Source organism: Balaenoptera acutorostrata, chromosome 16, assembly GCF_949987535.1.
Source record: "Balaenoptera acutorostrata chromosome 16, mBalAcu1.1, whole genome shotgun sequence".
Taxonomy (NCBI): Eukaryota; Metazoa; Chordata; class Mammalia; order Artiodactyla; family Balaenopteridae; genus Balaenoptera; species Balaenoptera acutorostrata.
Genome location: NC_080079.1, coordinates 27448495 through 27461252, shown reverse-complemented (window position 1 = coordinate 27461252; position 12758 = coordinate 27448495). Strand labels below are relative to the sequence as shown.

Here is a 12758-nt window from a genome sequence, read left to right as displayed (position 1 = left end):
TCAAGGGACACTGTCAACATAGTAAAAAGGCAATCCACAGAATGGGAGAAAATATTTGCAAATCACATGTCTGATGAAGGATAAATATCTAGAATATATAAAGAATTCTTAAAACTCAACAACAAAAATCCAAACAACCCAATTAAAAAATGGGCAAGGGGCTTGAAGAGACATTTCTCCAAAGAAGATAAATGAATGGCCAATAAACACATAAAAAGATGCTCAACATTAATAATGATTAGGGAAATAAAAATCAGAACTATAATGAGATACTACTTCACCCCCATTAGGATAGCTATTATAAAAAAAATCAACCAGTGTTGACAAGGATGTGGAAAAATTGGAATGTAAAATGGTGCAGCCACTGTGGGAAACACTATGATGGCTTCTCAAAAAATTAAACATAGAATTAACTACCATTTGATCCAGCAGTCCCACCTCTGGGTATATACACAAAAGAACTGAAAGCAGGGACTCAAAACACCAACATTCACAGCAGCATTCTTCACAATAGCCAAAAGGTGGAAACAACCCAAATGTCCATCGATGGTTAGAAGGATAAACAAAATGTGCTATACACATACAATGGAATATTATTCAGCTTTGAAAGGAATGAAATTCTGATACATGCTACAACATGGACAAACCTTGAAGACATTTTGCTAAGAGAAATAAACCGTATACAAAAGGACAAATATTGTATGATTCCACTTTCTGTGAGACCCCTAGAATAGTCAGATACATAGAGACAAATAGTAGAATAGTGGTTACCAGGGGCTGGGGGTACAGGAAATGAGGAGTCACTGTTTACTGGGTTTAGGGTTTCAGCATGGAATGATGAAAAAGTTCTGGAGGTGGATAATAGTGATGGTTGCACAACAATGTGAATGCACTTAACGCCGTTGAACTGTACACTTAAAAATTATTCAAATGGTAAATTTTATGCAGATTTTACCACAAACACACAAAAGGAGTCAAAATGAGCAAGCTTCACAATCAACTCCAGACAAATATGACACCTGTGTATACAATATAAAAATGCACGCAGTTTATTACACTAGAAAATGAATGACCATTCAGTCACACTGAGGGTATTAACTGATTAAAAAGCTTTGCCCTCCATGAAGCCAATGAGAAGTAATAAAAAATGTCATCTATCTTCTGGACATCTGAAAAGAAACTCCAGTGTGCGAGATTGGGCTTTGTTTATTAAGCAATAATGGATTTACAAACATCATCTTGAAATGCCTCAAACACACACTAGAATGTGTCTGGGGGTTGCCAGAACTAAACCTCTTGCCAGAAGAAAATGGCAGCCTAGGCAGGCAGATCTAGCAAAGAGCCCTCTCTTGTCTGCTATCTTACTAAGTGCTATAAATCCCAGTTAACGCCTATCCACGGTCTTTAGGTTTTACTTTAGGAGTACTTTAGAATCTACTTGGGGATTAAGTTCCTGATTTTTTCTTTCTACTTAGTTTGCTGCTAACAACTGCAGGCCCTATTTTTCTTTCTTTTTTTTTTTTTTGGCCAAGTGGCATGTGGGATCTTAGTTCTCCCACCAGGGACTGAACCCAAGCCCCCTGGATTGGAAGCGTGGAGTCTTAACCACTGGACCACCAGGCTCTATTGCATCCCAAAGCCAGTTCTTTGAGAAGCTGTGAATACACTTAACATTAGTGACATTAGCATTAATGTTCATAACTGAGGGGAGAGAAGTGCTCCAACACATGTTGGAGACTAACAAGGAGTCAAAATACTTTTAATCTGATATGCTGAGAATAAAACCAAGTGCACCCTCATGCTGTCATTTATTACCCTTCAGAGTCATTTAGGGAAGAGAAGCAACAACTATTTTGAGGGCAGTTTTGAAAAGGGTCCCAGAATAGTTATCACCCTTCCCCCGCTACCCAAGTGAAAAGAGTTGTTAAGAGAGGTAATGAATATACAAAAACTCCATGAGAGCAAGGACTACACTTAGATTATTCACCACTGATCCCTACTACCCAGGACCACACTTTGTATACAGCAGGCATGCAATTACTTACTAAGAAAATAAATCTTTGAGAGTGCTATCCCTTCCTCATTCTCAAATAGGGCTGTGTACTCTCCCACTCTATAAAAGTCGCCTCATCTCTGGCTTGTGGACTCTTACTGAGAGTCACTTTCATCACTTCATTTAACTTTGAAAGAAGTTGGAGAAGGGTGAGGACACGTGCTTGCTAATCATCCTTTTCCAGATTGCCTCATGCGCCAGAATGGATTTTTATTATTGGTCTGTGGCTGCTACTGCTGTAGGAAGATTTCTGCCTGACCTTCCCAAGCTGCTGGGGGATGAATACTGCACGTGGCTGACTGGGAAAATGTGTCTTCCTTTTTTTTTTTTTTAAAGCTTTTAGACTAACCAGAACTCACTGTGGTAAGAAAGTCACCCTTTCTTTCACTATACAAAACTCAAGATGTTGAATTCTTTTGCATAAAAATGATATAATAAAACTGATCTGAACTGGTCCAACAAGAAAAAGGTAGGATCTTGAAGCACCTCACAGAGAGCAGTGGCATTAAAATCCTATACAGGACTTAGGACTGCTCCATACGCAGAAGAGGAAAAAAGAAAATGAAAGCCATTTATCAAAGCAGTTTAAATAAGAGGATGGATTCTCACAGCTGGCCTCACAAAAGAGAACAAATATGTCAAGGGGAATAACTGATAGACTAATTGAGTCCTATCCATCTGGCTGAGGAAAGAGCCACTGGTGGGAATACTGAGAAGCTGTCTGTTAGGCAAAAGGCTTGCTTGGTGCCTCATTTGGCGAGCGGAACAGCTTTTAGGAACACTGAACACATGATCACACAACAGCTGGCTGGCTGGCCCTGCCAGCAAGAGGCTCAGTGGCAAAAAAAGGGAGCGCAGAGCATAGGTGTTCTTTTTTTAATTGGCTTGGAGCCTATATCTGGACTCTCACCTCATGAATACCCAGGCCCTCCAACTTGGGAGTAGGGTGGGAAGGAAGGAAGATTGTGTGAATACATGTCTCATTTTGTGCTTTTAAAAACAGGACTCAAGAGTCTCATTCTGAAACATCAAGTTCAATACCATGCCATGCTAAAGCCTCATCTGTAATTTTATATAATGCAGGGCCGAGTACAGGCATTTTGGGAGAAGAGGAAATCAGGCCAGACTCAAGGAAAACAAACACACAACACTATCTGCATCTCCAACTTGGTCCATACCACAGAAAAACCTGCCCCGAGATAACTGCTCAAGGCAAATTAGAACTCAATTACTAAGGAAAATCTGCCCCAAGGAGGGCTCATGTTTTAAGGAGCCAAACAGCATCAAATTAAGCTGAACTCAGGGTTTTTCTAATTGCCAGTTTCAACCATTGCTAAGTTTTCATTTCTTATTTTCAAAAGTCAAAATGACTCTGCCTAAAATTAAAAGAAGAAATGCTATATCACCCACTCTAAAATAACAATTCACCAAAATTTCACCTACATATCTTCTACATAATTAAGCAAACCCTTCATATGGCACAAAAACAGAAGCCATCATTCTATTTAAAGTACTATCAACAAATCCCTTACTAATTCCTCTTAGCAGCCTAGCTCTTGCCACTCCCATTAGAAGCTCAGTCACAGAATCCCTCTGCCATCAGAGAGGGCTTGATGCTAGCCACGAACTAGGGCCACAATGAGGAAAGTAGTGGCTTACCTGCTCCTCCGACAGTTGGGATATGTGATTCACAGCAGCGTAGGATTCAATTTTGGGGTTAAAGTGGTTGATGATGGCTCTGAAACAAAGAATTAACATTAATATAGCACCAGATGGAATAAGAGGATAAATGAGTTAAAAACAAGTATCAGCTACCTTCTGGTTTAGAGTATGAGAGCATGGGAGTAACTGTCAGAGAGTAACTGTCCTCTTAGGAACATGAGGTCACACGGGGTGAACTGATTACTTTAAAATGGGAAGGGTTTAATAATTTATTAGACAGAGAGCAGAATGAAGCATCTCTGCTCTGCAAATGAACTAGGGAAAAACCTCACAACCAAACAAAAAACAAAACCAAGCATCCTTTCAACAAGAAACAGGACCCAGGGGGCTGTCCACTAGGGGGCCCTAGTGTTTCAGTCAGAAAGAAAAGTAGTTGTTTGCTCTGCTCTTACTTGGGAGAACAGGGCATTCAGTAACACATAGGCTAAATACAGTCTCTGAAGAAGCTAAGCTTTATCAAAGCCTACAACCAATCATCATATTTGTTAGTTAATATTTCAAACCAAAATTTTATTTCCAGCCATTCAAACCAAAATCTGAGCGTTGTTTTCAAACACTCCCTTCTCCACCACTCTGTCACATTCAAGGTCACCAAGTCTTATCAAATCTACCTTTTAAAAACCTCTGAAATCTGAAATAAATTTCCCTGAAACAAATGTCTTAGTATAGGTCTTTGTCATTTCTTGTCTGGTACAGCAGAAAAAGCACAGGTTTTAGACCAGAGGTTAGCATGGGTCCATAGTGATATAAAAGTGATTAAAGAAATGTGGAGAACAGACAAATCTTTCTAACAGAACAATTTCAAATAACATGTGTAGATACTCTCCTCCTTAGGAGGTGGAGTTTAATTCCCATTCCCACTGAGAGTAGGCTAGACTTATTTCCAAAGAATAGAGTAGCGAAAGGGAAAAATAGTATCTTGACAGTAAAGAATCCTGGCGAATACTACCTTAACCAAGCGATGAAGGTGAATATCACCAGTGATGTCATGTGGCTGTCATGTAACGCCTGGTATGATCTGATGAGAAGGGCACTTCGCCTCTGTTGTATACTTTCAAAAATCCATAATCTCAGAATCTAATCATGAGAAAAACATCAGACAAACCCACACTGGAGTACATTCTACAGAATACCTAGCCAGTACTCCTCGAGACTGTTAAGGTCATGAAAAACAAAACTTGAGAAACTGTCACAGACCAGAGACCATTGGGGAGACATGACAGCTAAATGCAATGTGATAACTCTGAATTGGATCCTGGAACAGAAAGAGGACATTAATGGATAAACTGGTGAAACCCACATAAAATATGAAGTTTAGTTAATAGCAATGTATCAATGCCCATTTCTTAGTGTTGATAAATGTTACATGGTAATGTAAGATGGGGGAAACTAGGTTGAGGGGCATACAGAAACTCTGTGCGTTATCTCTGCACTTTTTCTGTAATTCTAAAATTATTCCAAAATAAACAGTTTATTAAAATGTGTATGTCTGGATAGCATAATAGAAATCAATATGTTCTTTTAATATAACTTACTGATAGTAAAGGATTATAAAACCATTTAATCTAAGTATAAGCCAGAAACTTCAAAAGAAACCCCACTATGGTCTGGAATCCTAGTTTGACCACTTGTTTTCCTGAACGATTTTGGGAAGCTATATGTCTCACCAGAGGAAAAACACGGGAATAATAATATCTACTTTAGCAGTTAGCACAGTATCTAGGAAGCGTACATTGTAGGCATACAATAAATGTTTGTTGAAAGAGTGAACTAAACCTTAAGAGGATTCTTGCAATATTTATATAACAAAGCAATGTCAAATATCTAGCACAATGCCTGGCACAAGCTGGTGCTCAATAAATAGTCAATGGATGAACAAATCAAATAGGACAGAAATGGGTCAGGAGCAAGAGGCAAGTTTTGCTAACTTATTTTTCTAGAGGCTAGGACGAAGGGTAGAGATGTTATCTGCAAGTTAAGGTTGTGGGGCTTGGTCTAAATCTCAAATATCCATTGTGACCAAGTGGGGTGTCAAATATTTTTCTCATTCAGAAGGCAACGTTTGGGGGTATTGGCAAGGATGACAACAGTCCAGGAGCAGAAAAGAAAACCAGGAGGCTAAACCCAATGAGAAGATGGGAGGGCAGGTTTAGGGAACTGAGAATCCCACCAAACCTAGCAGCAGTACTAACTTAGTTAACCCAGTGTAGAGTCTGAGTCATAGGGTCCAGCATGCAAAAGTGATGGGATTGAGGAAAGGAAATACAATAGACAAATCAATCTACAATTAGATCTCAGTTATTTTGGAAAACAGAATCTGCATTCTGTAAATACATCTATTTCATGCTTTTGTAGGTTTTTTTTTTTTTTTAAGGTTTCCTTTAAATTTCTTAGTAAAAAAATTTTTTTGAAGTGTTTGAAAAAAATCCTGACTCGGACTTCCCTGGTGGTGCAGTGGTTAATAATCTGCCTGCCAATGCAGGGGACACAGGTTCGATCCCTGGTCTGGGAAGATCCCACATGCTGTGGAGCAACTAAGCCCGTACGCCACAACTACTGAGCTGTGTGCCAAAACTACTAAAGCCCGCGTGCCTAGAGCCCGTGCTCTGCAACAAGAGAAGCCATTGCAATGAGAAGCCCGCGCACCGCAGCAAAGAGTAGCCCCCGCTCACCACAACTAGAGAAAGCCCGCGCCCAGCAACGAAGACCCAATGCAGCCAAATACATAAATAAATAAATAAAATAAAATTACATAAAAAAAAAAATCCTGACTTGACTGAACTAGGATTTTTTTGTTTTGTTTTGGTTTGCCTAGGTTTGGAAAACAGAGAACTCCAAAAAAACCCTAATGTCTGTCTGGGTGGGATGGTAGCAGCCACTGGGGCCCAGCTGGCAATCCAGAGAAGCTGGTGAAATTTGGACAATTAAATAATCCCTGGGAATGGAACAGATGGGGATGCTGTAATTCTATTCCCTTTCTATCTGAGGAATTTTCTCGCCAAGAAATAAAGCAAGGAAGCAAGAAAAGAGAGAGAAAGGAAAAAGAAAAAGAGGGAAGAAAGAAAGAGGGGGGCAGGCGCTCAGAGCAAGAAAGGGAGGAGAGAGGGAATGGGGGAGAGAAAGAAAAAAAATTGGAAGGCACTATCTTCAAAAAGTACACTTATTGGGACTCCCCTGGTGGTGCAGTGGTTAAGAATCCGCCTGCCAATGCAGGGGACATGGGTTCGAGCCCTGGTCCGGGAAGATCCCACCTGCCGCAGAGCAACTAAGCCCGTGCACCACAACTACTGAGCCTGTGCTCTAGAGCCTGCGAGCCACAACTACTGAGCCTGCGTGCCACAACTACTGAAGCACGCGCGTCCTAGAGCCCGTGCTCCGCAACAAGAGAAGCCACCGCAATGAGAAGCCCAGGCACCGCAGTGAAGAGCCACCGCTCACCGCAACTAGAGAACGCTCGTGTACAGCAACAAAGACCCAACGCAGCCAAAAATAAATAAAGTTAAAAAAAGACTCTATTAAAAAAAAAAAAGTGCACTTATTTCCTTCCTTTCTCACCATTACACCTGCCAAGTGTCAGTTGGGTCTGTGGATGCCCTGTGCTTGATATTGCAGGGCATATATGCTAATATTGTTTGGGCAAACTTATCCTGAGAGTATGACAGATTTGCCAGTCTGAGAATTTATATTTGGAATGAAGATAAAATCATCTTCCAACCTGCCCTGTGACATTCTCGTCCCAGAGCTTCAGATATCAGCAAGTGATGGAAGGTCTCCCACCAGGCAAGTTAAGGGACTGTTTAGAAACCTGAGAGAGGTGGAACACTGTACATCCAGTTAATAATTTCTAATTCAGTACCCACAAAGGACACAGAGTATATGTCCCTGCTTTACTTTTCTTGCTGTTTATTTGGGATTGTTATCTGTAAAATCTGAGTACTAATCTGATCTTCTGAAGATAGCAGGTGCAGGGCACTAGGCCTAAGAGGTAAGAAAAATAGACTGACACTGGCTGTTCTCCCTCCATGCTCTTTAGCAGGGTATTTCAGAGAGGGTTTGGAAGCTTCCTATTAAAGTTCTCAGGACTTCATAGTGTTGAAATGGAAATATGTTCTGAGACAGCAAAGAGATGACAAAACACCAAAACCAGGCTAAGTCAGCCCACACTGAGTGACACATACCTTTGCAGTGACTGAAATACTTCGTTTCTCCTTCACCAGGAAGTTTGGAGGCTACCAGGGTTCACCTGGGTTGTGATTTCACATTTCCCCACCTGGCCATGGTCCCAGAATTAAACTTATGCCTGACCAGCTCTCAGTAGGAGAAAGATGAAATACCAGATTTATGGATGAAGGAGGAATCTCTTTTCATTAGGCTTTCCTTCCCACTGATATCACCTTAAAAAAGATTTACTATCATCTCTTCTGAACATCTGGGAAAAGGGGGAGGGGTCTACTAAGAGATTCTAAAGTAGCTCTCTCATTTTCACTGATCAGCACCTGACAGGTAGCAACTGTCCAGTGCTAAAGTCTAAAATTTGAGGTTCCAGAGAAGAAATAGCAATTTTTTTCTATCAGAAGATGAATGAAGAGGGGTGGGATAGGGAGGGTGGAAGGGAGATGCAAGAGGGAAGGGATATGGGGATATATGTATACCTATAGCTGATTCACTTTGTTATACAGCAGAAACTAACACACCATTGTAAAGCAATTATACTCCAATAAAGATGTTAAAAACAAAAAAATAGGGCTTCCCTGGTGGCGCAGTGGTTGAGAATCTGCCTGCTAATGCAGGGGACACGGGTTCGAGCCCTGGTCTGGGAAGATCCCACATGCCACGGGGCAGCTGGGCCCGTGAGCCACAGTTGCTGAGCCTGCGCGTCTGGAGCCTGTGCCCCGCGACGGGAGGGGCCGCGATAGAGAAAGGCCCGCGCACCGCGATGAAGAGCGGTCCCCGCACCGCGATGAAGAGTGGCCCCCGCTTGCCGCAACTGGAGAAAGCCCTCGCACGAACCGAAGACCCAACACAGCCAAAAATAAATAAATAAATAAATAAAAATCAAGTAAAAACTTTAAAAAAAAATAAAATAAAATAAAATAAAATAAATAAATAAAAAGAAGATGAGTGATCAAAGTATGAGTTCAAGTCCCTCCCTACCCATTCCATCCAAAAAGGGCAGGTTCAGAGAAGGTGAATACTGCACGAAGGACACAAGTTCCTTGCCCCTGACTAGCCTGGTAGAAAACAAAGGTCAGTAAGGAAAGAAGGTAACTGAAGAGACGAGGGAGAAGAGTCTTGCAGGAGCAGGAAGCTAGGACAGGCTTAATCAGGGCATCCCCACTAGGTTTGTACTGAATTGTTATGGACAATATCTGCCCCCACCCCACCAATTCATATATTGAAGCACTAACCTCTGACATAATTATATTTGGAGAGAGAGTCTTTATGGAAGTAACTAAGGTTAAATGAGGTCATAAGGGTGGGGCACTGAACCAACAGAATTAGTGTCCTTAAAAGAAGGGATAACAGAGAGCTTGCTTGATCTCTCTCTCTCTCTCCACCATGTGAGGACACAGCCAGAAGGCAGCTGTCTGCAAGCCAGGAAGAGAGTCCTCACCAGAAACTGACCCTGCTGGATCTTGATCTGGGACTTCTTGCCTCCAGAACTGTGAGAAAATAAATTTCTATTTTTTAAGCTGCCTCGTCTGTGGTATTTTGTTATGGCAGCTGAGAAGACAAATATGTGGATATTCTACTCTCCACAGAGACCCTGGCATTTGGGCAAAGCAGACCCCAAGCCAGAGTCAGTCTTAGAAAAGTAGTAGAGTGGATAAAGTCAGCTTCTCATGCTGCTGGTGACTTCCTCTCTTTATATCCTTTACATTTCAGGTTATTGTATCCTTCTCTTCTAGAAGAGGATCATTTTGAGGGTCCTATGCCACAAAGTTCCAATCACATATGCCACAAATGTAGCCACATGGGTTATCAGCTTCTCAGGCAGAGTGGACCTGGACCTTTAGCCTTTACTAGGTGACAAACACAGACTTTAGTAAAGAAAGATCTTGCAGGGGTTTCTAAGTGGCCTGTGCCCCAGAGAACACACACACACACACACACACACACACACACACACACACACACACACACACATACACTGAACAGAGACAATGTCTGAAAGGATAGCAGGGTTCGTAGCATCATACATGGCAAAGAAAGAGATGTGCATTTTCCCTTTTATTTTCTTCTTTTTTTTTTTTTGGCCACACTGCACAACTTGTGGGATCTTAGTTCCCCGACCAGGGAGCAAACCTGGGCCCTCGGCAGTGAGAGCAGAGTCCTAACCTGGACCACCAGAGAATTCCCTGTTTGCATTTTGAGATTGGTTTTTATCTAACATCAGCCCTTCAGGTATTTAAACAAAACCTAGCTTTGCCAAAGGAAAGCTTTCATGTTAAAAAGTATTTTGGAAAAGGGGACTTGAGAGGAGGAGTAGGGAAGAAGAGGAAGGTGTGAGTGCGCAATGAATGAGAAAACAGCCACTATGAATAGATTAAGGCTTCTCTTTGACAAAGGTGGCAAAACAATTAAGTGGGAAGAGTCTTTTCAAGAAATGATGCTGGGACAACTGAAAATCTATATGCAAAAGAATGAAGTTGAACCACTATCACATACAGTACACAAAAATTAACTCAAAATGGGACTTCCCTGGTTGGTCTCGTGGTTAAGACTCTGTGCTTCAAATGCAGGGTGCATGGGTTCGATCTCTGGTTGGGGAACTAGGATCCCACATGCCATGTGGTGTGGCAAAAAAAAAAAACAACTCAAAATGGAACACAGATTTAATGTAAGATCTAAAAACTATAAAATTTTTAGAAGAACACATGAGAGTAAATCTTCATGAACTTGGATTAGGCAATGATTTCTTAGGATACCAAAAGCACAAGCTGACAAAAGAAAAAGTAGGTCAAGTTTAAAAACTTTTGTGCTGCAAATGATACCATCAAGAAAGTGAAAAGATTGACTTCCCTGGTGGTGCAGTGGTTAAGAATCTGCCTGCCAATGCAGGGGACACGGGTTCGAGCCCTGGTCCAGGAAGATCCCACGTGCCGCAGAGCAACTAAGCCCGTGCACCACAACTACTGAGCCTGCGCTCTAGAGCCCTCGAGCCACAACTACTGAAGCCCGCGAGCCACAACTACGGAAGCCTGCGCGCCTAGAGCCCGTGCTCCGCAACAAGAGAAGCCACCGCAATGAGAAGCCCACGCACTGCAATGAAGAGTAGTCCCCGCTCGCAGCAACTAGAGAAAGCCCGCACGCAGCAACAAAGACCTAATGCAGCCAAAAATAAATAAAGAAAGAAATTTAAAAAAAAAAGTAAGTGAAGACAACCCACAGAATGGGAGAAAATATTTGCAAATCATGTATCTGATGAGAAACCCAGTGAGATACCACTTCACATCCACTAAGATAGCAATAACCAAAAGAGAGTTAACAACTGTTGGTAAGGATAGGAAGAAATTAGAACTCTCATACACTGCTGGTAGGATTGTAAAATGGTACAGCTACTTTGGAAAGTGGTTTGGCAGTGCCTCAAATGTTAATACACAGAGTTACCCTATGACCCAGAAATTCTACTCCTACATACTTGCCCAAAAGAATGAACACATTATGTTTACACAAAAACTTATACACAAAAGTTCATAGCAGCATTATTCATAATAGCCAAAAAGTAGAAACAACCCAAATGTCCATTACCTGAAGAATGGGTAAATAAAATGTGGTAGAGCTACAGCAGAATATTATTCACCCATAAAAAGGAATGAAGTACTGATAAATGCTACAATATGAATGAACCTTGAAAATATTACGTAAAAGAAGCCAGACACAAAAGGCCACACATTGTACCATTCCATTTATAGGAAAAGTTCAGAAAAGGCAAATTTGTAGAGATAGAAAATAAATTAGGGACTTCCTTGGTAGTCCAGTGGTAAAGAATCCGCCTTCCAATGCAGGGGATGCATTATAGGAAAAGTTCAGAATAGGCAAATCTGTAGAGATAGAAAATAAATTAGGGACTCCCTTGGTAGTCCAGTGGTAAAGAATCCACCTTCCAATGCAGGGGATGCAGGTTCAATCCCTGGTCAGGGAACTAAGATCCCACATGCCGTGGGGCAACTACTGAGCTCGTGCACCTCAACTAGAGAGGCTGTGTGCTGCAAACTACAGAGCCCACGCGCTCTGGAACCCGCGAGCCACAACCAGAGAGCCCACGTTCCCTGGAGCCTGCACGCCACAGCTAGAGAAGAGAAAACCCACACACCACAACTAGAGAGAAGCCCACGTGCCGCAACAAAGAGCCTGCAAGCCTCAACGAAGATCCTGCACATGGCAACTAAGACCCGATGCAGCCAAAAAAAAAAAAAAAAAATGTTGGGGGTACACTGGTGGGGGAGAAATAAGGTTCTCCTCTTCTTAACACCGTTGACCACTTTTTTTTTTTTTTTTTTTGAGAAACGGCTGGAGCTGCCCACATTATCCAGAGAGAGCCATCCATCCAAGACTAAGAAGAGGTTTTAAAGAAATAAGGCCCGGGATTCACTGGTGGCGCAGTGGTTGAGAATCTGCCTGCCAATGCAGGGGACACGGGTTCGAGCCCTGGTCTGGGAAGATCCCACATGCCGCGGAGCAACTGGGCCCGTGAGCCACAACTACTGAGCCTGCGCGTTTGGAGCCTGTGCTCCGCAACAAGAGAGGCCGCGAGAGTGAGAGGCCCGCGCACCGCGATGAAGAGTGGCCCCCGCTTGCCGCAACTAGAGAAAGCCCTCGCACAGAAACGAAGACCCAACACAGCCATAAATAAATAAATAAACAAATAAATTTGAAAAAAAGAAAAAAAAAAGTAAGGCCCAAGGAAAGGGAAGGAGTCTGGAGGTAGAACTTAGTGGGGAATGGGAATATAATTTCTTAACAAACCTCCAGCTTTCCT

At 42.1% G+C, this 12758-nt stretch overlaps 1 protein-coding gene across 10 annotated transcripts in view; it reads right to left on the bottom strand.

The window, feature by feature from the left end:
• Positions 1 to 12758, bottom strand: part of ARMH3 (armadillo like helical domain containing 3) — a 178373-nt gene that overhangs the window by 27621 nt on the left and 137994 nt on the right. For all 10 annotated transcript variants that reach the window (XM_007187298.2, XM_007187295.2, XM_007187296.2 and 7 more), the window contains one exon: positions 3713 to 3791. In XM_007187298.2, the coding sequence (XP_007187360.1) occupies positions 3713 to 3791 (79 nt within the window). The remainder of the gene's footprint in view (positions 1 to 3712; positions 3792 to 12758) is intronic.